This window comes from Glycine max, chromosome 15 (assembly GCF_000004515.6).
Source record: "Glycine max cultivar Williams 82 chromosome 15, Glycine_max_v4.0, whole genome shotgun sequence".
Taxonomy (NCBI): Eukaryota; Viridiplantae; Streptophyta; class Magnoliopsida; order Fabales; family Fabaceae; genus Glycine; species Glycine max.
In genome coordinates, this window is record NC_038251.2 from 7,100,982 (window position 1) to 7,128,077 (window position 27,096).

Here is a 27,096-nt window from a genome sequence, read left to right on the forward strand (position 1 = left end):
CCGTTTAAAATCAGCAAACTGAATATATTTTGTGAACACACAAATTGCAATAGAAAGAAAATCCATATGTTTGTCAATATCAATTACTAGCTAGTATATCACTATTTTTAGTAAAAAGCCTATAAAAAAGAAGAAATGATCGATGAAATTTGTTATAAGTAATAATAGACAATCAGTAATGATATTGATATTGGTGGTTTTTGAGTAGAACTGAATTTAGATTTTTTAACTAATATTTTGAGGTTGAGTTACATTGAAAAAAATATGTTTTAGAAAGAGAGATCATAATAAAGATGATCATTTCAATTATCCGATATATAATAATTATGAATAAAATGATAAATACTCCACACATATAGCATGATAAATAAAAAAGACAATCAATAATAATGAGATTTAGGGCAGAAGGTGATTAGGGTATAGGATCATGTTCATCAAATTAATTAAAGTAACATTAGAGGAGCTACAACTTGACCCGATCCTCACCAGTACTACCATGGCCAGATGGCTTGGTCTATTGCTCCATCTGGGGGACAGTCGATTTGAAAAGCTCTTGCTGCAAGCACTATGGTTTCTAAATCCCAGGTCATGATAGTTCCACATGCATATTTGGTAAAATTGTGTTATTTCATTTAATTCACATTGTATTTTTAGTTTCCATTATATCAGTCTTTTTCATAAGAAACTTTAAATTAATTTACAAGAATAAATTTTTTTGACTAAGTCATTTTTATTTAGGGATATTAAATTTATTAATGATTTGAATTATCATTTTTTAAATTACTCTTAACATTATATTGGAATTCGTTATTTCACTCTTTTTACCTAATTATTTTTTATTTAATTAATTGACGTATGGGACGACAATAGTGGTTTTGCAAATATTACTAATCATCTTTCTTAACCCTTACAAATTAAAAAAAGTTGAGCTTATTTATTTACAATTTTATTATTTATTAATTAAAACAATTGTTAAATAATTAACGACGTTTTAGTAAATAACAAAAGAATACAAGAGATACTTTGAGGGCATCTTATAAAAGAAGATAAACAAATTTCTTAAGCGAATCCTATATGAAAGTTTGAAGGTGGTATAAAACAAAATCTCAGAGTACCCTAATAAGATAAATAAAAGAGAAAATACAGTATAGATTGGTTTAACGAACCCATCTGTAAGTAGTCCCTTGCGAACACTAGTGCTATTCTGCATTTTTCTGAACTATTGTAATTAAGTTAAACCTATGTGAAATGTTTAGTCACTTGCGAACTTAGCTAGTGCTATTCTGCATTTTTCTGAAAGCAATAAAAGTTTTTTCTTGTTCAAAATATTTTGACATAAAACACTTATTGCTTAAAAAGAGAATTCTAGAGTTTTAAACTCGAATTGAATGCATTATTTTAATATCAATTATGAAAATGAATTTTGTGGTAATTTAATTTATGGATTTTTTTAATCCACATATGTAAGTTGTTAATTTTTTTTATTAACATAGAGAATTAAACATACTACTTTTTCCTCCTTCCTTTTCCTTTAATTATGAAACTCATCATATATCTCCTTAATTTAATTTATGGATATTAATTCTTTGAACTTGTGATGTAAGTTTAGACCTTTACTTGATGTCCAATTGAAAAGTTGATGTCTAGTGATCATAAAATTATTGTGTTATTAGATAGCTTTATAAGACATAAGTTGTGGCAAGCCCCAATCACATTTCTTTTTATATTATTTTGGATCGAGACAATAACTATGAAATTAAGGTTCTCTTCTAGAGTTAGATGATGACTAAGGACTTGGATTAATTTTTTTATGAAAGTATACTCATCCTAGATAATTTTTTAATTAGTGTAATATGAACATGTTATAATTGTATACTACTGTATTTCGTAAAATCCTTAACAAACATTTGGTCCCGAGTTGAGTAAGTTTTATGCTAATATTTCTATAAAATAAGATAAGAATTGTAACGCTTTTGTGGAATAATTGTTAGAATAGCCCATTACAATTCCCTACCCAAACACGAGAATGACCCCCTTCCAAAATTAAAGATAAGAAAGTAGCTTCAAAGCCAGAAACTTTAGGAAAAAGCGTAAAAAGACAGAAAAAAAAGTCAGTTAAAAATCCAATCTTAGGTGGATCAAACAAAAGTAAATGCAACTAGAAAAGAAAGAAAACATGAGGACTAAATTTAATAGATAGGCTAGGAACTAAAGTGCACCCTGCTTTTCATTCAGAAAGGTTTCTTATATTTAGACTCACATACCACTAAATAAAGGGATATCATTGTGTTGAGCAAAAAAAAATGGTCACAATGGAATAAAATGACGAGTCAACTTAAAATTCTGAAGGGGAATAGTTTATAAAAGAAAGTTGAAAATCAAAATGGATAGATAATTTGTGACGTAAATGTTAAGGGTCTATCTTCTTGTGTACCTTTGTCCATGATCTGTGGGGTGTGACTTTTCTTCCTGCCTTTTATTTATTGCCTTAGTCCCCATTTCTTCCAACAACATTATAAATAAACTACACTTAATGCATCCAGTCAAACATTTTTCTCTAGCTTCACCACAACTTGGAAAGCGACTGGACGAGACAAAAAGTAAATGGTCTGCACACCCAAGAGCAGAGCTGGAAAAGTGAACCACTAAGTGAGGCATGACGTTTTTAGAAGGAAAAAAAGAAAAAAGAACATACAATAGGAAGAGTAGCAAACCACTAGATGTTTAACAATGTGTGTGGATTAATGAAAATTAATTAATTTCTCATTGTAAAGGTAAAATTATAAATAGTTATTTTTATTTTTTCATAGCATCACTATAATTTTGTAAGATAAAATTAATTCTTGTGTGTCATTTAAACATATTATCAGACTATCTCAATATATTTGAATCAGAGTTATAAGATTTGATTGATGATAAAAGATGAAGAAAGAAGAGAATTCTGAATCAGCGTATGACATAATTCAATCTGAGTTTTGGATGTCCAAACAAGATGCATGGCATTCTATTAGAAATATTATTATAAGTTATAGACTGAAGTTTTATTGAAGCTATTAAAAATAACTTTTGCATTAATGCTGACTTGAGTCATGTTATTTATAAAATGTATACCACTAGTCACGTTTGTTTCACCTTTCGTGCATATATTTACACTCTAGTCATTTGGGTAATTATACACTCAATCAATTTTGATTGTAAATTTCCAATAATATTTAGTGTGTTTGGATTAGATTTATGATGAAAAATTATTTTTTCATGATGAAAATAAAACAATAAATTGTTTTTACTTTTGATGGTGTCACCATGATTTTGTGAGATAGAATTAATTCTTATATGTTATCCAAACACACTAATTATGTGTCAAAATTAATATTCCAATATTTATTGTCTAAACAAAAATCTCATTACTACAAGCTTACTTTTATTTAAAATCAATTTTATAAAATCATCTTTCAGCAAAAAAAAAAAATCTATAAAATCATATTGATTTAAAACTAATTACAAGCGCATATCCAAACATGTACTATAAATGATTGTAAGAGTGCATTTATAATTTATCTGGACTTTATCACATTAGTATGTGTAAATATTTGATATATTTATAAAATTGTCCTCTTATTTCAATAAGCTCTCAAATAAAACATGAAATATCTGATAAATATATGAAAATAATTTAATCATATTTTCTGTTTTATTTTTTTTATCTGCATTTTCTGTTCTATTTATAGATCCAATTCATAGATACATGTGTTCTCTGCACATCTGTAATTTTGAAAAATACCACTAACACACTATGGCATAAGTTTTGAAGCATAGCAGTGAAGGAATAACTATCAAAAGTATCTAGGACCTGAAAGGAGCATTTAAAGAAAATTCTTTTGGCAATCAAAGTTACAATAATACATGAAAATAAGTTCTACTCACCAAAATAAAAGGGCTAAATGTGAATTTTGCACCCATTATATTTTAGTGGTATTTTATTTCAGTAAATTAAGTTTTATATTAAATTATAATTTTAATCTTTTTATAATTTTAAATCCATAATTTTGATTTTCTATTTCTAAAGCAACACATTTAATTTTATTATTTTTAAGATTAAGAAATTTTGATCCTTCACTCAATTGACTTTTTATTTAAAGATAAGATAATAAATTATTATTTTATTTAGCTAAGTTTATAAATACTATTTTGTATATATCATTATCCAAGAGTTATTTTTGTTTAGTTATAAAAATTTTCAAATTTAAAAAAGTATTTGATATATAAATATTTTTAATTTTATTTTATATCATTTTAGATTTTTTTATTTTGAATAACTTACAAAATTTAATTTTAATTCTACTAATTTATAATTAAATTTCTAAATGAATATATAAATTATTTTGCAAATTGATTTTAATATATATATTATTTTTACTCTAATTACATAAATCAATATAATTAAATAAATTAATATGTAAATTATATGAATTATGTAAATTTATTTCAATATGTAAATTATTTTTATTCTGGTTATATAAATTAATAAAATTTTAATGTTTAATTTTTATGAAACTTACATGTTAATTCTTTCGTTTTAACGATAAAAAAATTTAGTAAATAAGTTTTTTAATTCCAGTTATAGATAATTATATATAAATGAAATTACATAAATTATTATGAAAATTATTTATATAAATAATTTTAAGTGATTTATAAAAAAATGTAAATTTATTTTTATATATAAATAATAATAAAATATTTTAATTATAATAAGTAATAAATTTTTAATTTTTTAGATTATTTAAATTTATGTGATATATATAAATTACATAAAATATTTTTTTAAATAATCTATATATTATTTTATGTAATGTTTTTTAAAATTATAATAAAATAAAACAATTTTTATATAAAAATTTATCAATTTATATTAAAATAAAATTTTATGATAAAAATAAACACATGTAAATTTAAATACTAAATATTTTATTTTAATTTATAAATTTTATAATTAAAAAACAATAATTATTAAACTAATGATACATATAAAATATTTTTTATAAAATTATTTAAACAAAACAAGTATCATGATAATTTACTAATTTCTCTTTAAATAAAATATCATAAGTTCAATTCCTACTATTTTTTTTTTTTACTTTATTTAATCTTTTGTCACTAAGCACCATGTCAATAGGTTGGGATCCGATTCTGCATATCCCGCCGTAGCTCCCAACTTCGGATATCCCCCCACTCTCACCCCAAACAGGGTCAGGTCCCCCTCCCACATACTTATAAAATTTTATAAAAAAATATAATTTTACATAAAATGAAAAATCTCATCCCCTACCCCAAATCCAAATTGGCTATCGAGAAAAACTTGACCCTAATTTTAACTTGGTCAACTCAGATTTTTTCCATCACAATCGAGTGGATCCCACAAATTTGGATCCCATTGTTATGCTTAACGTCAATAATATGACTGTCACATCGCATCAATCCGTCACATGAAAATCAACATTTGACAAAAAAAAATATTTAAGTCTTCGTGTAATATAATAATTGCTAAAAACCATTCCTATCTATAATAATATTTTAAAAACTAAATAGACAAAAGAACAATCTCAATGAAGATGAGCATCGATGAAAATTCTTTTGGTAATCAAAATTACAATACTACATGAAAAGAATTTCTACTCACCAAAGTAAACAATAAAAAGTTCTTGGTTGATTTTCATAGCTCCGTTGTAGAGCTACGCGCCAAAATAAAGTTAGCAAAACCTTAGGTCTATCGACTTGATCGAAGTCATCAGTCATCAGTAGGCAGGAGCTGTTATATAAAGAAGTGCAGTTTTCCCTACATATCAACCTGATCAAAGTTAATTGATCTGTCCTCAAAACCGAAGTCTGATTGATGGAACCTGTTCACGGTCAATCTGCTCATGATAGCAAGACCTAATACAAGAGGCAGAACAGATCCAGTTACAATAAATATATGAAAATATATTAGTCATACCCAACCACATTCAAAATCGCAAGATTCTTAATCATGAAAATTTCTTTGAAATGCTAGTTGTCATCAGCCAAGTTAGTAAAATTATCCGAGAGGCAAAAAACATTAGGTCTTACCAATTTAAAAAAATTCTCATGGCACAGACAAACACAATTAGGGAAAAACAGGCAAAAATCTGAAAATCATTCAATTACGTTCAGTCGTGGGGCCACTTCAGTGCCCTTCCAAATTAATGTTTTCTTCAGAATCTCATGTTGCATGGGGGGCAAATTATGTTTTTAATATTTTCGGTGTATGTTTACATGATCATGCACTTTACAATGAAAATATATCTGGCATGATTACTTCTAATAACGTAAGTTAGACAAAAAATTAGAGAGAAATGCATTCCTAAGTGCATATACAAATTGGTGCTTTAAATTCATTTTGATTTACATAATCTCTGTGCACATGCAGAAAATAGATTAAAACAATACCTTCAATCATTTTATAAAGCGATGACCACCATCCGTCTGGGGATATTTGGCGCTGCTCTAAAGATTCCTCAATTTCTTTATCGTGCTTCCTTTCCAGAACCCCCTGCAAAGTTATCAGAGCATCCTTTGTCTTCTTCAGAATACTATTCTCGTCTTCCACTTCCAATCGTTGAAGGTCATTATGGGATGAGGTGAGACTAACAGCGAGAGCAAATTGGGCTGCAGCAGCCCATCGAGAAGAAGCCAGCCATTTTCTCCGGGCATCTAGATGTTTGTTCTCTTCTCTTTCTGACTTATCCCCACCAAGTGCTAAGCTGCGTAAATACTGGGAATTTGCAGCTCCTGTGCTTTGGACCATCTTAGAGAAAGCACTACCTTCATTTGACAGCAGCTCCTCAGGGGTATCGTATTCAAGAACCTTTAAACATGAAATGCATCAATATAACACTGAAGCAAACCATTATCAGGTCAGCAGTTTTGAGTCAAATTAAAGGCGGTCTGCATTCATAAAGATGCCTTAATTCAAAATTTCAATTTTCCTTACAAGAAAACTTCTAAGTTTATATTGGTATTATTCTCTCCTCTCCTATATATGTGTGTGTCTGTGTGTGATTTATTTATTCATGGGCTAGGTCACATTGGTGTAAGACTAGACACACACCATCATCAAAAATAACGCAGTGCCAGTTCATCCATCCAGCTATTGAATCTAAAGATAGTTGATCATATGCACCAATTTTTCAATAGATATTCAGTAGAAACTAGAGCTATCTAAGGTAATAACTTTAGTATAACTTACACCAGTGGCAAAGGACTTTAACTATATTATGAGTTAGCCAGCTCTATGGTTTGAATATTGAGTGCATACCTTACCACCATCAAGCAAAAGAATTCGATCACAATCAATAATGGTGTTTAGGCGATGAGCAATAATGAGCATTGTACAGGATTTGAATTCTTCTCGAATTGTTTTTTGTATGAGTGCATCTGTTCTAACATCTACTGCTGCGGTTGCTTCGTCAAGTACTAATATTTTCGATCTACGCAATAAAGCCCGGGAAAGACTCAACAGTTGCCTTTGCCCAACACTGAAGTTCTCGCCTGCCTCAGATACCTGGATACCACATTTTCATTAATAAATACTAGCTTCAACAATATATATCTGTAAAACAAACAAAGGACAATTTGTACTTCTAAGCATATCCATAATACGTAATAGCGTGGGTACATACTGTTTTTCACTTTACGATACCAAAATTAATTAAAGAAATAACATAACCCAAGACCCAGGGGGGATGAGAAGCATCAACTAAACAGGAGCCTCCAATCCTCTTGTATTGGAATATTGGAAAGCCGCCTTTATTGTGGTCACCCCTAGCCCACCTTAATTGCTGCCTCTTTGGGACTACAACACAGAAAAACAAGCACCAAGAGATGATACATGTTTGCCTGCTCAGACACTATTTTCTCTAAACCAAACAGCACTTTTATAGTTCAGCATGTGCCAAATTCTAACTAGAAAGTAATAGTCTGAGAATTTAATCCAGAAGGTGACATGACAAAATAGAGCAAGTCTTGCGCACAAGTTTCTCTCACCCATCGGATTCTTCACTTTGGTCCATTCTGTCCACATCAACAGGGTCAACAAGCAAAACACAAGGGTGCTACACAACTTGTATTTGGGTGCAATTAATAATGCTGGTATTGGAATTGGGAATAAAGGGTACAACTTGTACTTGAGTGGTATGTTGAAATCAGGTACCTACTCAGGGAAAGAAAGGTACGTACCCATGTACCAGATGAGCATTGGAACCAGAAGCATGCAATGGAGAAATCAGGTACCTTCTCAGGGTACATCTATGCCAACTATCTATGCATAGTTGCATACCCACCAGTGCATCATGTTCATACAAAATTAGACAAAATACCAATGCATCATGTTCATATTCTAAATTCAGCACTTTTCATTTATGAAACTACTCAAATTAATTAATCGGCTAGTATAAACGTCTGACTAGACAACCAAATTACTAAAGCCCTTATAAACCATAAAGACATCACAAGTCACTACCGTAAAAATACTCCCAACCAGAATGAAAATATGCAGAAAGCAAAAGCTGGGTGGATTAAATAATGATCAAATTCAACTAGAAGAATGTCAGTAAATAATGCTCATTTTAACCAATACTCATTAATACAATCATCTCCATCAAAACACCTATATTAGCATTTACCTCAGCATCCAGCCCCAAAGAATTCCTCCGTATCACATCCTTCAAATGTGCCCTCTCCAGAGCCTCCCAGAGGTCAGCATCATTGTGTTCATTGAATGGATCGAGATTAAATCTCACAGTTCCTATGAAGTGTAAGATGAGCTTAATATTATTACAATGACATTATTTAAATTTTATATTTCAATTACCTGCAAAACATTAATTCAGAAGTTAAAATATTCTTATGTTTCATAAATCACAATATAAGAATCATACAAGTTGACAAAATATAGCCAATCTATCTATCAGTAATACAAATAGAAAACAAGGTTGAGCCCAACCTAACCACTAAAGATTTGGCAATATTTTTAGACTAGATTTGGCCACAGATTTTCAATCATGAGGTCAAGTAGCTCATCAATCAATAAGAAGTGTAATAGAAGCAGTTTCCAGTTGTATCATATTTTTTAATTATCTTTAATGTAAATATGTTCATCTCATTAAATTTGACAGTCAAATTTATGAATAAGCTATCATTTGATAAGAGCTTAGTGAACAAGTACTTGATTAAATTATATAACTAAATATGCCTTTGTCTCTTACCAAAATGGTCACAAAGGTAGTTTGCAGTGGTATAGACAAATGAAGTTATCAAGAGTACAGAAAACATTCTCATATTACCTATTGTCTACAAAAATTTAATCATCCTTAAATGTTAGCATCAATATATATTTACCATAATTTAATTGAAATTTATTGAGTATTAAGTTTATTTTGGTCTAACCCATGACCATTGACTATTCTTATTCTATTAATTTAAAATTACTTAAAAAGCATTGCACATCTCTTCCACGTTATATTTATGGACGACTTCAACAAAAAATTCCTAATTGAAAACTTTTTTTATTCTCTTTGGTTATTGGATAATTCAGAAACAAACCCTGGCAATGGTATCAAACACTACAATATAATTTCAGAAAATTATATCATAAATAAATACCTGAAAAGAGAACAGGAGATTGTGGTATAATGCCAAGAACTTTACGCAAATCAGCAAGCCCAAACTTTGCAACATCATAATCATCAATTAATATTCTTCCTTGTTCCAATTCTACAATTCGAAACAAAGCATTAAGCATGCTGGATTTTCCTGCACCAGTCCTTCCAACAATGCCAACCTTATCACTCGGGAAAATGGTGAAAGACAAGCCATGCAACACAGGAGGAAGCTCAGGTCTGTAGCGAAGAACAACATCTTCAAATCTAATTGAGCCTAAAGAAGGCCAGCCAGGAGGAGGGCGATTATTATCGATGACAGAGGGAGCCTCCGAGGGCAAATCTATGTAAGTGCCAATCCGTTCAACTGCATTTAAACTATTCTCAGCCAAACTTGCAAGCCTCAGCACACCAGTAAGCAAACTAGTAATGTTCAGAGCATAGCTAAGTAGTAACCCCATGGTGGATGCGAATTCTTGCTGGTTCTCCGCTCTCCCGTTCTGCATGACAGCAAAAGTTGCAGTCAACCATATCATAAGGCCTCCCAATGTTTCCAATCGGATTGCGAGCCATCGGTTTCCACTCATGTTCACCAGCGTGAATCGGATGTTGTTGTCCATGGATTTCCCATTTATATCTGCCATTCGATCATACGCTTTGTAAGCACGAATCGTTGATAAGCCATTCAGTGCTTCTCCAAACTGTGCGTAAACAGGAGATCTGCTAATTGAGTCTAAGCGTTTCACTTCACGAGCGGTGCTCTAAAACAAAGAAAATATCAATTGATTTCCAAATATGAATTGAAGTGAGTAAAAGCAAGAATATAGTGGTAATCGTTATACCTGATAGTATAGATATGCTACGTAAAACAACACCAACAATGGCAGTATCGCCCACAAGGACATTGTGCTGACAATGCCTATGAGGATGAAGGTTGAAAGAAGCTGGGACACTTGACCTAGAAACATATTCACAAATGGAGCAACATTACGATCAATGTCACCTAGATCCTTCGCAAACCTGTTGATAACTCTTCCGAGTGGATTTGTTTGGAAAAACACCATGGGAGCTCGTAATATGGAGCTAAGCATGGCTTCGTGCAACCTTCTAGCAGCATAAAGACTTGATATGATTAACCAATAAGAATTTGTTAAAGTCACCAAAACCTGAAACTCAATTCCAAATTAATAATTTGTTCCATAGATGCAGTCCAATCAAATGCATTCTGTACAGTGATTTTATAAGAGAATTATACCTGTCCAAATGATAGAGCTGCATATATCATATTATAGAAGACAGGGTTGTAACCCTCCGTAGCACTCTGATCAGTCCAATGGCTTAACCATGTGCTACTTGATATTCGTAACGTTTCTGTTGAGACATAGCATGCAAAGAGTACGAAAACCACCCAAAACCCTCCTAATGCACTTTTGTACCTAAGAGGAACCCAAGCCAATTAAGATTAAAAAATATTTAAACAAAGAAGAAGCAAGTGGAAAAAGAAAGGCATAAAATATGCACCATATTCCACTTTGTTGTGGATGTTGACCATCAGGGTTACAAATAAGAATGTCATTTCATGCGGAGAAAGTTGCATTCCACAATATAAATGTGTGTGCAGGTGCAACAAATAGTTACAAATCAAAATCGCTTTACACTAATTCATTTAATCTTCTTACCTCGTTAGAACATTCAAGCTGACAACCCCTGTTGCTCGTTCTTCTTGTTTAATAAGGACAGATTTTCCTTCTTTTGGTTTACTTCCACTCTTTGCATGATCATTAATTGCTCCATTGGCCACTGGTTTCGAAGAGGGCTTCTGATCTGTGGTTTCAGTATCTACCTTTTCTTCTTCTTCATACTCCTCCATCTTTCCCGCATTTTCCATAAGCTTTTGAAACAGCGGTCCATGGTTAGAGAGTTCCTCAAAAGTTCCCTCCTCCTTCACCATACCTTCATGGACCAAAATGATTCTATTAACCTGCGAAAGAAAATGCAGCTGATTTGTGACAAGAACTCGGGTCTTCCCTCTCAAATCTCCCTTGATGCATTTATCAAAAACCTGAGATAATATGTAGTGCATATTAGACAATGTTAAGATAATATTAAGACAGTAAATCAGATTTCAACTTTTAACAACATAAAATGAGATATTTGCATATTCAGCAACAGTCAAAACCGAGGAGGAACAAATTTGCATACTGTATTCAGTATCTCTACAAACATGATCATGATAATTTCACCAGGAGAATCCCGTTGCATATTCGTTGTTTTTACATAACACTGACAAATGTCAACTATTAGCAGGGACATGTACATACATATTATATGGGAAAAAAATACTGAAAATAATTTATTAATTTAAATATGGAAAAGAGAACAATAGTATAGAAACAAAAGAAATGTAAATATAAGGCATGCTGTATTGGCAGGTACATGTACATACATATTATATGGGAAAAAAAAACTGAAAATAATTTATTAATTTAAATATGGAAAAGAGAACAATAGTATACAAACAAAAGAAATGTAAATATAAGGCATGCTGCATGGCATGTACAGCCAAAGAAAGAGAAAGTAGCTTCCACGTTTTGGATCAATATAAATAGGAGCCCCCACCACTATAAAATCCAAGACATAAAAGCACTATATATCACAAATTTAATCATACATTACTATGCTATACATGAACTTAAAACAATTGCCAGATCCTGTTTATATACAGCACTCAAGCACCCAAAACAATTTAATCTTGAGGGAATTAGTGGTCAATATGTAACAGTCATGATTTACATACATGAGATGACCAAAAACAATAAAAAACTTCGTACCCCATTGCCCGGAGGCTCTTCGCTATGCGAAGGTATGAGGGAGGGATGTTGTACGCAGCCTTACCCTTGCATATGCAAAGAGGCTGTTTCCGGATTCGAACCCATGACCAACAAGTCACCAAGGCACAACTTTACCGCTGCACCAGGGCTCGCCCTCAGATGACCAAAAACAATGCCATAGCAAATTACTTTTGAGTTAGAACACTGAAGCAATAGAAATAACAGAAGCTATAGAGGAGTCAGTTGGCATGAAGGTAACCTGTCTAGCCACATGCGCATCCAGAGCACTTAGGGGATCATCAAAGATGTACACATCAGAATTGGAGTAGACAGCTCTAGCCATGGATACTCTCTGCTTTTGGCCACCGCTGATGTTTACCCCTCTTTCACCAATTTCAGTAAGATCACCACCCTAGTCATTAAGAGAAAGAAGGAAGAAAGGCCTACCAACTTAAAAATCTAATAATTAAATTGAACATTCATTGTATGCACTTAAATGCTATAACTCATACACTCACCGGCAGTAACTCAAGGTCATGCTGCAGTTCAGTCACATTTATTGCCCTTTGATATCTTGCTGGGTCAAAGACAGAACCAAACAAAATGTTATCCCGTACCTGTAAAAATAAAGTTTATCCGGCATGATAAACCCCACATTAACAGACATGAGAATAATCAAATGGCTAATAGGATAAGCTCACATAACTTTATCATTTATAGCACTCTATTAACTTTGTAATGTAATAAATATGATAATGATAAAATAACAAACAGGATCAAACTCACAATTTTATGAATTAATAACTTATCATTTATATGGTAGATGCAAATTCATTAGAAAATCCATCTTTCAGGACTCCCACTTTTTTAATCCTGAATCTACAAAAGCATCCAAATACAATCCTTTGAGTAAGCTGCAGCAGAATTTTATGAACAAAATTTACGTGCAACACTATACTTAGGGTGCTTTTGGTGTTATTTTCCAGGTTTGGAGTTTCACCTCAATAATTAAATTTGACCTTTATTGTATGGGTTACAAAGGTAAAAGTCCAATTTTGATTAGAGAACAACACTAAAAACACCTAAAGTACTGCACCTAAGTTTGGTCCATTTATGATATTAAAACCTTCCAGCCCCTCCACTCAAGTAATTTCCCAAAATTATTCTATTACAAAATGAAAGAAAGATTTTTAACCCTCATTCTAGAAAATAGAAAGGGGCAACTTGCCCAATTCACCTTGCTGGACTTCAAAACTAAGGAGACAATCAGAAAGGGGAATACCAGTATAGTAACATCTCTTGAATAATCTTAAAGGACTTAGGGCCTAACTCAACCCAACAAAATCAACTTATAAGGTGAGGTCAAGCCTTATATGGACTACATTGGTCATATATCTATTCAATGTGGGATCTCAACACACCCGCTCATGCCCAGGGCTAGACATCTGGAGCGTGGAAATGTGGCTGGTCCAATAACAACACCCCCTTATGCCTAGGAATAAAAATCTAGAGTGTAGACAAATGAATGACCAAATAACAAAACTAGGAAAGACTTTATTACCATCTTAGAATTTGGGCTTTGGCGTAACTAAAACCCACAAAACTGTCTAATAAGGATAGGACTGTCCAAGCCTTATAAGGACTACATTTGTCATATCTCTAGTCAATGTGGGATTTCAACAAATAACATCTGGGAATGCCTCCTCCCAACCATGCTTGCAAGATAATTTTGAATAAGGTTAATGTGAAGAGAGTGAAGTAATAAGGAAAGTCTTTTTTATTATTTGTAATGCATCTAAAAATAGGTTATGAATCATTTGTTACTTGGGTTTTAGTACAAATAGGAGTATATGGTTAGCAACTTAGCATTTCATATTCACCATTTTTAAAAGATGCTTATTTGTAATGTATCCAAAAAAAAAAATGAGTCAATTCAATAGTTTTTTTTTTGGAAGGCATAAAATATATATATTATTAATATGGTCAAAGCAGTACAAGTGGTACTGAATTAATATTGTATGGGTAAGCATACATATTGGGGTATATGGTTGGCATCTTCAAAAATTTTAGAGCTTGTTTAGTGGATTCCCATTTACTTTCCAACTTATTTATCTCTCAGCATTTTCTTATCCTCTTTCTCCCGGTTGTAAAAAGTTATGAACTTTTCTTAATAGAATATATTATTAACTTACAGTTGCATTAAAAATCCAGGAAACTTGGGGTACATAAGCAACTGTTCCTCTCAAAACAACAGATGAATCTGCCATTGGTGGAAGTTCTCCAAGCATTGCAGATACTAGTGATGTCTTCCCTTCTCCTGTACTGCCAACAACTGCAACTAGGCAACCAACAGGTATATCCAGATTTATGTTTGACAATGAGGCCCTCTCTGCCTGAAGAAAGAAAAATGAATTATCAGTTTTTTTATAGAAAATTCAAGACCTACACCTTCACAATTCCTATGGATATCAAATGCAACAAAATTCTGTATGACCATCAGATGCTTCTGGGAAAATATAATTTAAATACTACATTAACATGCAATTATTTCAATTATTCCTCAACTAGATAAAATAATTGACAGAAAGCAAACAGGTGAACAGGATACAACAGACAAAAAATGTTTTCCAGCATGAGGGTACTAGTGAACGAACAGATGTCCTTTATGCAAACAAATGGATACATGATGTCAAAAGGATATGGACCTTCGCATCCCAAGAAAAGTATCCATTCTTGATCGAGATGGCTGGTAATCCTGGCTCAATAGGTGGATTTGGTAGAAGTACTCTCTCTTCTGCTAAGAGTAAATCTTCTAGTCGCTTCAACGATACGTTTGCATTAACCACCTTTAAGACAAAAAAAGAATTAGGATAAGTGAACTACATTGGTGCAGCATTAATTCTCACTACACTGCTTATGCAAGAATTAAATTTTATTAGAGAGTATAAAACATAGGATAAGGCATCCTGCTGCAAAATCAAAGAAACAAAAGAAAATTGCAAAGGAGAATAACTTACCTGAGTTATAGTATTAGGAAGCATGAAGAGAGGAAATCGAAGCACAGAAAACAGAGAAAGTGATGTAAAAGCTCTTGCAGGTGTCAGATCCCCTCCAAGCAAGGTGAATACTCCAAATGTAATCACAGTTACAAAAACTGGAATGCTATTTAGAATAAATCCATTACACTGCCAAAAACAAATTCAATAAATACAAGGCTGGAGTTAAGAATCAATACCAGGAAAAAAAAATTACTGCCTTTCATAATCAACACTTTTTTTCCATGCCTAAACATTTATATTTTATGAAATTGCAACAGTTGAAAACTGAATCAAGAAAACTCAGCAATCTTACAGTAATTATTTAATTTGTGCTTTGTGTGGAGGGGTCTCTTGGACCTTTCACTGAGATTTTACTTTTATTTTAAAAGGGAAGTGAAAAGGCAAAGTCATTCCTTTAGCAAAGTGGGGTGCTGAGTAGTTAAATACATTCCTCTTTGTTTAGAAATCATCCATCTATCATTCATCACATGTGACTTTTTTATTATCTTTGCGCTGAAGGATTGATGCCATCAACTACACAATTGAGCAGCTAATCAATTTCAGGTTTGGAGGAGGAAAGATTTAGATGTAGGTTCCTCCCCGTCTCTCATACTCCCTCTGTTATGGTCTATTATAACTGTAAAATAAGAGAAACAGAGGGAAGTTGAGTGAAAACCGTGTGTTAGAGTACACAGTGGGATGCTCATTTATATAAACGGATAGTAATGATTGCACATAATTAGAGGAGATTAAGTTTCCCCTAAATCAGATCCTATCAAATCAATTTATAATAAATGACATTTATTCCTGATTCTCAACGATAACTATCACAACTCAGTATTGTACTTCCTTAAAATTTCAAGTCACTTTCAATATTGTCATGGATGTTCATTCAAATAGTTGTCTAGAACATTAGATCTTATCCATTTATCGAACTTCATCATCAAGTGTACAGTGTACTACTATTTGTTTCATTTATAAAATCATTTGTTGGACAGGAAGTAATCCATTATGGCAGTGAATTGAACACAGTTTCTTCATTCAAATTTTTAGATAGAAATGGTTGTACGAGAAAGAAAATTAGAGTGGTAGCAAATATTTAGCAGTTTCTGATGGGTATTTATATTGGCCCACAGAAGTGCAATTTGAGGTTAGTTAAATTCTAACAGCCCTAGACGAATACATTACAGAAATGGGTTTCTTTAAGGAAACTGAAACTTATATACTCAAGGGAGAAAATATAAATAAACAGTATAACAAATAATGTGGAACATTAATATCTTGAATTGGTAAGTCATACCGCTCCTAGTAATGATGCTTTCCGAAACCAAGATAATTCATCATCTCGGACAATCTGTACTTTAGACTGGAAACTACTCTCCCATGCATAATACCTAAGCCAAGTTCACATAACCAACAACAAAACTATTAGAACTTACATTTTATATAAGTAAAAATAATGTATCTATATAATACATGCAGTTAATCATTATTGGCAAAAGACATACTTTAAGGTGTCCATAGCAGCCAAAATTTCATTCATGAGACCAATTCTTTTGTCTGTACGTTGTAATCCTTCCTTAGATAACTTCTGCATTCTGCTAATGATAAATGTCTGCTTCCACAAAACACATTATTAAAGTCAGAAATTTGTGTTTTCAGTAAGCTTACATAATGATACACAAAGGTCAGACCAACGATATCAACCTACAAAAACAGCTACTAATCTAGATTATTAACTTGTGAAAGATACTTATTTGCTGATTCCAAAAGTAGACTTATATCAGAATACCTCACTACCTTGATGGGGTGAAGGTTATCAAATTGAGATTAAAATTGAGAATGCCACGAAATTTTTTTAATTATATCAAATCATAAGATTCAAAGAATAAAAATAACTTTAAATCAATGTTTAAAAAACCGCATGAACCGATGTGAGTGATACAATGTTATATATATATATATGCTGATAAAAAAAACTAAAACTAACAATTAACATTAGCCGATAAAAAAAATTGTGTTAATACATTAACTAAATAATTATGGGAGTGTAGTGGGTAAGGAGCTATGTTGATACTATCCAATGTTAAGGGTTCAAATCATGGAGACTGAGATAGATTTTAACAAATTTTTCCCTTAAAAGTTACTATAAATAATTATATATTGTATAAATATCAATTTTTTTAATCTTATGTCAACAAATACTCTCTAGCTTAGTGGCAAAGTGTGCTTGTGCCTGCTACAGGTCCTGGATTCGAGTCAGGCTGAGTGTTAGTTTTTGTATTTTTACTGAAAGCTGAATTGAGTACAGCGGGACCTGCTACGAGTCAATAAACAGCGGTTCAGCGGTTGATTCGGAAACCCAGCCGAGTACAACCAGGTTACAGCAGGTCAATGTCATTTCCAATCCAATGTACCACCGGTTCCCAGTCCAAACCGTTTTAAAAACTATGCTTTAAATATATCATATAGATGATATATAGTGTTCGATTTAATAATTTTAAACTAGAAATAGATAAAGTAACTTAACCATAAGCCTCCTAAAACAAAATTATTAGTTTTATAGAAGTTTGTGAAGCCTTTATTTTGGAAGAATGGAGATGAAGCAATGGAACAGCCAAATATAGTACATGCATTGCATGAGTGACAAATAAGTTGAATAATCGAACACAGTGCATCCTTCAATTCCTTTTCATTTTACTATTTAAGCTTTAGATGACTTTTCAATTTCTTTCATGAGAATTGGTAAAAGAAAAGTTTAAAAAAAACAATGAATTGTTGTATTGTGTGATTCGTATAATGACCGTATCATACGAAATTGCACTGTTTCATTCATGTATCATAAAGATTCAAAATGATTTCAGATTCATCTTATAATATAAATCAAAGCTAGCTGAATAGTACAATTCAAATCATGAATTGTAAAAATCCAATAATTACATAAAACTCAAGGAAGGAATCAAATGAAAGGTAGGGAGAGGAAGGGAAGAAATATACTGCAATGTGATACACTAGTTTAATTTAATTACCCTTCCTGAGAGCATATCTGTATTAATAGAATCTAGTGCAGTGAAAGTGAAGACAAATTAAGTAGCTGAACTCCTGTACCTGTAATGGGAACATAAGAACTAGCATCAAAGCACCAAGAAGGGAAGCAACACCAAGTTGTTGGTAAAGAAGAACCATAGCAACAACAATTCGTACTGGAGCTGACCAGAGAGTGTGAAGTGACTGGCATATTTGCTGTTCAAGAGATGAAAAAAAATATAATTGTGGCATGGCATCGTGTGAAATTGATTGCAAGGAAGCAGTATTACAACATCAAACATATTGCGAAAACAATTTATAGCATACCAGAGTTTCAGAAAGTTGCTTACAAGATAAATTAAATTAGTATCTCTAAGATTTTGGACTCCACAAGACAACCATTTTCCCATGTATATTCAAAAACAACTAAAAGTTGTTTCAGGATTGCTTTTCATGTTAAAGTTTAGGTTTTTCCTTCCACTGTATCGATTATTGGTGGCATTACACTTTACAGGTTACTGGTCTCAGAAGAATACAAATAGGAAAAGTTTATTTTATGCTCTCTGTTACAAACTGATTTTGGATTAATATGAAAAGTTATGAGCATAATCTGAAGGAAAAAAGTTTTCATCTACCAGCAAACGTGGGGAGAAAATCATCTGATAAAAAAATACCATCAACCAACCATCCTAGAAGTTGATGTTATTAGATGAAGACACATGAATGGTTTTAAATTACATCTTTAACATAATCCCCTATTAAAGATCCTTTCAGGCTTAAACTATGGATCCCTTCAGGCATAAAGCCCGCCTAGCTTGTGCTGAATTTCAACTTTTTAATAGAAGAATAAGGACAGCAAAGATCAAACTCTAGGGTACTTGATCATAGAAGCACTAATCTCATGTCATGAACCAACTATTCCAAAAGCTTAAACTGTTAGGTGGAAATTCATGAATGGTTTTTCGTCAGAAATCAACCCCTAAATTTTACAATGCAAGAAAATAGTGTTTTCACAATGAATAAAATAATTATTTGACCAAGTAGTCTTGAGTTTGACCCTTGCCACCTTTAGTCATAATTTAAAATTTCTGTTTGAAGTACCATTAAGATAATTGGTTACTACATTTCAAACATCGCAATTCATATTATCAAAGAAATGTTGCAATATCATAGTGCCTTCAGGTATGCTTTAAAATCAAGTGATTCTTTGACACCTGTCAGCAGCAGCGATTAGAATAGACATCAGAAACTAGAGAAAAAGCATACCTGAAGTGCCTCAGCATCAGTAGTCATTAAGTTGGTTATTTTTCCAGTTGCAAATTGCTTTCGTGCTTCATGAGTAAGCCTTAGGGACTTGCGAAATACAGCAGCCACCTACAAGGAAGAAAACAAGCAGAGAAAAAAATAAATGGAACATCAAACTCAACATATTAAATGCAACTACTGGGTGGGATGAATTTCAGTAGAAACTTGCACTGCCACTCCTGCTGACACAAGGTGGTTAAGTATGATCGAGTCAAGTAGCTCTTTGACAACCTACTAAACAGGAAATAAAGGTGTGAATAAATATGTAAAAAAAAAAACTTACCAATGTTGATCTTAACCGGTAACCAACACGCATGACATTCTGAAAATATTGAGCTTCACATAACACCCCAAAGACCTATCAAAGACAAATTCAGATAGGCTCTTAATAAGTGACCATAGAGATCAGCCTAATTTACAAACAAAAAAAAATCTTTATTGTTTATTAAAAACTTGTAAGCATGCAGAAGCAATTACTAAACGGGTATAAGAATTGTAGTCAAATCTTACTATCCACAACAAAAAGTAATATCAAATATAGCAAATTAAAAATACAAGCATCAGAACTGCTGGCTTCACAATGCATTTGATTGAACCAAATATTATCAATCAAGAGTTTAATAAGATTTGCAACATACCACTCCAACAAATATTGAGAAGGCATAAACATAGCCAGTCCAGGATGGTTCACCATTTTGCATAGACTGCAGACAATTTATATAGCAAGTCAAATGACATTATGAAAATTGTTAATAATAATAATAAGAAATTTAGAGAATAATTTTGTCATTGTGTTTGTGCGATACATTCAGGGAGGGTCTTCTATTAGTCCACTAAACATTCACAAGAGGTACTTAACCAGTGACAATTCAGTAAAAGAACAACTAACCTGTAGCAGCTGATTCAATATAAGTGGGCCCATAAATTGGGAAATATCATTGCCAATCTACATGTTGTAGACAAAAAACAAATTAATCAAATATAAAGTTTTCAACTCAGAAGTTTAACCATGCAAAAGTACAGTTCTAAATATTCAAATGTGCAGGTCTTCATAGATTTCACACAGGAAGTATAACACAAGATTGTTGGCAAAACTGTGAAAGTCTAAACAATTACATAGGTTTGAAACCAGCGGATCCCTAGATGTCAGTGAGCTCTAATACGAACTTAAATTGATAGTTGATATTACCGTACCTTCTCAATGGATGCATAAATATTTTAAGCATCCTAATGTTTGGCTCAGCAGTAGATACATAATAAAACTAATCGCCAGTTTAAAGTCTTCTATATATTCTTGCTGGACAACAGGAAATTATATAGTTTGACACAGAGCAAACTTTGAGATGTCTTCATTTTGGGTATTCAAACCAAACATTGGGAGCTAAAAGGCCGTGTTGATTGCTACCTTTTGACAAAGTTAGCGGATCATAAATCTAGTCGTAACATATTTAATTTATGTTACAACAAAGAAATTATTTTTCTAAATTAAGAAATCATATCAAATGTTGAATAAAAAACAAATAAAACTATCTGGAAAAAATCATGTAAAACTCGCAAACAATGAGTATATCCTATCAAATTTATTTCATCTATGACATCTTATCAAGAACAAAAAAAAAAAGTTGAAGATTACCTTGCAAAAGCCTCCCCACCAAAACCTGCAGAAAGCAAAATGAATATAAATGAAATGAAATGCATATAAACACAAATGAAGGGGAGGAAAAACGCCTGCAGTTTTATATTAAACAATTAATAGATACAGACAGTTAGTTAGTTAGCAACTGAGTCATTGCTGACTCAGCATAACCGTTAGTTAGTTAGACTAACTAATTCTGTAGTAGTTGCATAACAGTTAGTTATTTAGTTAGTTAGACTAACTACTTCTTTAGTTAGAATCCTCTATAAATACACTACTGTGTATTCAGTTGTAACTAACTCATTCATAATACAATAACAGTTTCTTAACATTTCATCATGTTCAATACAAAGTGGTAGACATTGTGAGTGGCAGACATCCAAGTTAGCTTACTAGATTACAAAATAACTAGTTACTTTAGATTGCCATTATCTTTTACCTATGAAAACATTCCTGGCCTCTTTCAGGGTGTTTATCTTCCTGTTTTTTACGAGCTCTTTGTTATCTTTAACATAGGCTCTGGTTGTTATCTTCCTGTTTTTACGAGCTCTTTGTTCATTTTACAATATTAATACATGCCTTTCTCTTAGTTGTCAGTGTTCTATCAAAATCCTTATTTATCCGTACCTTCCTCCAAGACTTGCATTTAATGCTCTTAAAAGCCAAGGTTTTGACTTCCGAGACTCCTCAACCCAACATTTCTGGAACCTACAGAGTCAAGAGGCACTATAAAGCAAAATTGAAAGGCAATAACTTCAGTATAAAGAAAATATTTGGAGGGAGGAAAAGTATACTTATTGATCAGTGTCTCTGTCCGTTCCCATGTATCTAATTTCCATATATCTTTCTCAGTTAGTGGTCTCTCATATCCTAGTTTCATGATGGGATTCATCCAAGAAAACATTATTCCTGCCAAAGGAAGAAGGAATCAAAATGAGTTACCCAAAGTATATTTTAAAGGATACCGATATACAACCCAGAATTTGCTGTTCCAACCCTCTTAACAATAATTATTAAAGCATTTTCCAAAAGTAGCCACAATATTTGTTTGAAAATGTTATACAAACGTGTAATACATACTTGACAATATGTTGGCACTCCTCTCGGGACATATCATATCTCCTCCAGGGAGTTCATCATATGTAGCATCAGTAATCATCTCAGTCCCAATGGGGGTATAACCTGGATAAGGATCCAAAGTAGGAACATACACAAGCAATAGTATTCCAAACAAAACCTGGACCCAAAAAGAGATAATATGTTACTTTTTCAGTAAGAAAAAAGTTTCACAAGGGTTCTAAGTGAAGGGAAATACATGTAAGGGGAGACCCAAAAAACATTGAATGAAGGGAGAGGGTAAAAAAACAAGGAGGAAGAGATCAATGATTCAGCAAAAATGCCCAAGCAAACTGTAAATGCAAAATAGCAACTCCCTTGAAACAAACTTGAGCAGAACAATAAAGAAAAGTCATAAGACAACCTTATCCATTAACAGGTTTAAGCATAAAGAGACAACCTTCATAATGTGAGTTTTGCACTCCAAAAAAATTCAACAAAGAATTAAGGATTTCACACTGCAACCAAATGTTTGCCACCAGGTTTATACAAAAAAAAAATATTATAGCGAATCCAATCCAAAGTACAAAAACAACACTCTAGACGCATTATCATTAAGACCATGAGTAACTTCAGCAAGGAACAATTCATGTGCAGATTGAGAAGCAGGTAGCAGATATTTTTATGAAGGCAATGGACAAATAGAGTATTACATTTGTAATAAGCAGGTTAGCTGGGTATAATTGCAATCAGGGATTGAGCTTGAGAAGGGCCTTAAAGTGTAATATCAGGGTAACATAGGGTTTTGGGATGGCTTGTACAAGTTTTAATACACACAACTTACTAGTATAAGCACACACATATGGGGCCTAACTGTATCAAGTTATTACATCCCGTATACTTTATCTATACATCCATCTCTATAAAACAACATTACAAGTAACTAGCAACAAGACAATTCAACAGAGAAACCTCATATTTCCAAAAAAGATTCACTCCGAAGTCTGAACTAATTAAGAAAGTCACTGCAAATTTTAAATACACATCATTCATTTGAAAGATTTACAAGGGCCACAAGGGTCAGTAGTAACCTCAAGCTAGCCTCAAGGCTCAAAGTGTATTTTAGACAAGCGAACACGATATCCAGTATCAAACATCCAGTTGCAGTTAGTTTAAAAAGAAAAACATAACCATTTATCTAAATTGAAGAGCACACAATACCTGGCCAACAACCTCACTGATGTAAAAGTATAGCACAGAGCTGCAAAGAAAACCAAAATGTCAGTTCGAGAAAAACAAGGGGAAGCAAAACATATGGTTTTGAACATGAAGCAGATGAAAAATATGCATTGATCCATTTCCGTTTTTTATAATGCTTCATTACAAAATAACAATCTACACATGCACACATAAAGACACATATAATTACATGGTCCCTTGCTCCCTTGTTTTAAAATATCAACTAAAAAAGTGGAACCATAGACAGTTGCAGGTGATGCGTGTGATTCACAGCATAGGGTTATTTCCAATTCAATACTTAAAGAAAGAAAGAAAGAGCTCAAAATCTAAGGAATTTGGAGTTCTTTTTTACAATAAAAGAAGTCAAATAGGAGGATACAAAACAGGAGATCCTCAAAAGGCTAAGAAACTCGGAATGGATTACTGGGGATTGTTGGTTAGACGTGGTCTGTTATCAATTTGTATCATGCTTGTTAAGTAGCTTAAGGAGCTCTAAAAGGAAGAACAAGTAAAGATTTATGAATGTGTTATCTGTGTATTTCTCCATAATATTTGGCTGGAAAAACTTGTATCATAAAGAAATCTTCCCACTCTTTAGCATAGGAGCAATTTTATAGCATCTATGATGTTTGGCCTTTTGTTCCTTTTAAAGTGTGTTTTGTTAGAGAAGTATGAAGGGGGAAGGGAGGAATTTTTTAACTTTACCTTGTTAGGTTTAGAAATTTGGAGGGGAGGGGAAATGAAGGAGACAAATTCGCTCCCTTCCAATTTTTTGTCTCCCTGCAATGTTGGAAGATGTGGAAGTGGGTGGAAAGTGGCTTGTACTTGTGAACTGAGCTCAATAAATTTCCCTAGAATATTATTTTACCTCACACTCCCACCATTAATTTTTATAAAGCTATAAGAATATATTACTCGTATTTCTCCTTTCCTCCCCTCAAACCAAACAAGGGAGATGCACCCCTCCCCTCCTTTGTATTGATCAGCTTGTTTGTTTTAACCTTTCAGCCTTTCTAGACATCTTGTCTTCCTCCATTTTTGTACTCTAGATTTCATCTCTCTAAGGTTTACATTTACTGGGAGAAAAAAGATTTAATGGAATCTCAATAGATAATGCATATCATGACATTATTAACCAACAAGCTATATAACATAGTAAATATGATATGATCAAACCTGCTATAGAACTCCTTCGCAGAAATGATGAGATTGAACATTACAGCATCCCCTACAATAGCATAAATCAAACCAAATCTGACAAACCATCGGAATTCTCGGATGTAGACTTTAGTTTCAATCCCAATCAAAATAAGTATAGAGCACCAAGCAAGAGCCTCAATGATCAGTGAAATTATCTGTCAATAAGACAATATTACAGCACTAATTAACAGTATCAAAATCTGCACACAAAAAAAGGATCAACCAGAAGAAATAAAAGGTACTGCATGTAAAAAAAGGATAATTCAAAGAAGTTGAACAAATAAAAAACCTTCACATTTCAATTTTATGCCAATTAAGTAAGGTAGAATATATAATTATATATATAAATCATTGAAACCTATGTGCAGTAATCAGAGTCATAGCTCACCTCAAATGGAGCAAGTTGAGTCTGCCCATCTAAATTTAGAACTGATATTCCCATGATCAATCTGTATAATGGCTCTGCCACACAATATAAAGCTAGCAATCCCAGAATATAATTGTAAAGGTTTGACCTTAAACAGAACCTCTTGACTGTGAAATCCTTCATAATCAACCATATGCGGTAAATGCACAGGCCAAGAAGTATCAAGTTGGAAACGGAGATGACCAGAGAGTCAACCGCACAAGGAGTGTAAGCACCAAAGGCATTCTCCACTGATTTTGTCCATACTCCATTTGCAACTGGCCGACAATACCAATTCAATGGCTCAAAAGCCATTTGTACCAACTTCTTTATTGGATAAGCTTAAGCAAAACACATCAGCACAAAATCGCTCCCCTCTCCCTCTTCAAAATGATGAACCTAAAAAAAAACAATAAGCATCCAGAGTTAGCGGCTTCATCATACTAACCTCAAGGGAGTAGATAACGATGGTAATAAAACACAAGCATTCACATATCTCCGATTCAAACAACCGAACTGTCACTACTTCCTATAGCTACTTACAAATTTTTATTTCTAATCTCTATTTCAAGCTTTTTTACGAAAGGAACTGAGGTGTAAAACTCATGACAGTAATGAAAACAATGAATGAAGAAGCTAGCAATGTAAGGAGAGAGAAATGAAAACCACAATTTCCTTGCATACGTATTAGATTAGATTAGAATGTAGCAATCAAAATCAAAATCCATTCCTGAATTTAAGGCTTTAACTTTATTTTATTACTCAAATCAACAGAGAGAGAAAAAAAAAAAGCAGTATAGAATATTAAAAGAATAGAAGAAAGGTGGAGACATGGATTGTTGCACGTCACGAAAGGCGAAGGAAGGAAAGCATGAACATGGAGCGTGGAGAAGAGCTGAGAACTAGCAAGCAACAGAAAATAAGGGGGAGAAAGTCTGAAAGAAAACAAGGAATATTCAAACGAAGATAAGGTGAAGAAAGAGAGAAAGGGAATCTAACCAAACCAGGTGCACTGTAGTCCCAGTGAGGTGTGGCGTAGAAAAAAAACAGCGAGCGAGTGAGAAATGAAAAACAAAAATAATAATAATAAGAAGAATGAAGAAGTCTCACTCGGTATGCGAGCGTTGATGTTAAATAAGACCTCCAAGAAAGAAAAAATGAAATGCGTGCATGAACAGTGATGTCGGCCACAATCATACGTTTTTTGGTTTGGGGTTATCTTATATATATATATTTTTCAAAATGAATGATTTTATTTTATTTTAAAAAGATTCTGAAAAAGTAAAACTATCATACGTCATACTTACGCTTCAACCCTCTTCCTTTACGGTCTTCAATTTAAATTATCAAAAATCTTACTTTGTCCTTTCTTTCATAAATAATCAATTAATGTTGTTCTTTTCCATCCATCCATGTCCCACTGTTACATTATCAATTTATAAATTCACAAATCCTGTGGGATCTCATCTGAGCTAAAGGTATTTGAAATTTTTAACATGTTGGCAAGTATGTTCAATTTTAGTTCAAAAAAAATAGTATTAGTTTTATTTATTTTTTAAATGATCCCAATAGTATTAATAATATAACATAGAACTGCTATCATAATAATATAAAGTATATTTCAAAATAGTTACCAACGTAGCACGTTTAGATATATTAAATGATTATTATATAATAATAA

The 27,096-nt window shown here is 32.5% G+C and overlaps 1 protein-coding gene across 7 annotated transcripts; it reads right to left on the bottom strand.

The window, feature by feature from the left end:
- Positions 1-5,603: 5,603 nt before the first annotated feature.
- Positions 5,604-26,612, bottom strand: LOC100801762 (ABC transporter C family member 2). 7 transcript variants are annotated; one of them, XM_006597452.4, is made up of 28 exons: positions 26,526-26,612; positions 25,398-25,814; positions 24,986-25,164; positions 23,792-23,831; positions 22,595-22,751; positions 22,309-22,423; positions 22,142-22,222; positions 21,512-21,536; positions 20,768-20,824; positions 20,517-20,582; positions 20,162-20,236; positions 19,840-19,947; positions 18,655-18,789; positions 17,055-17,161; positions 16,847-16,940; positions 15,526-15,693; positions 15,214-15,354; positions 14,701-14,901; positions 13,027-13,125; positions 12,768-12,920; positions 11,357-11,739; positions 10,933-11,113; positions 10,520-10,843; positions 9,682-10,438; positions 8,703-8,824; positions 7,337-7,582; positions 6,469-6,886; positions 5,604-5,934 (listed from the first exon to the last, which is right to left on the bottom strand). In XM_006597452.4, exons 2-28 carry the CDS (start codon positions 25,728-25,730, stop codon positions 5,837-5,839), a joined length of 4,863 nt encoding a protein of 1,620 aa, XP_006597515.1. In that variant the 5' UTR covers positions 25,731-25,814; positions 26,526-26,612; the 3' UTR covers positions 5,604-5,836. The 7 variants fall into 7 exon arrangements, 4 of the variants coding, with proteins under 4 accessions (XP_006597515.1, XP_006597514.1, XP_003546076.1 ...); XM_006597451.4 differs by having other exon boundaries at positions 26,415-26,530; XM_003546028.5 differs by lacking the exon at positions 26,526-26,612 and adding an exon at positions 26,247-26,391.
- Between the last annotated feature and the right edge of the window lie 484 nt (positions 26,613-27,096).

Bases quoted from the DNA above. Each gene is read 5' to 3' on its own strand.
- LOC100801762 (XM_006597452.4), bottom strand. From the start codon at position 25,730: ATGGCTTTTGAGCCATTGAATTGGTATTGTCGGCCAGTTGCAAATGGA. The intron at 20,583-20,767 runs GTTAGTTGTTCT...AATTGTCTGCAG, and splicing joins TATTGAATCAGCTGCTACAG to TCTATGCAAAATGGTGAACC. The intron at 10,439-10,519 runs GTATAACGATTA...TCTTTGTTTTAG, and splicing joins TAGCATATCTATACTATCAG to AGCACCGCTCGTGAAGTGAA.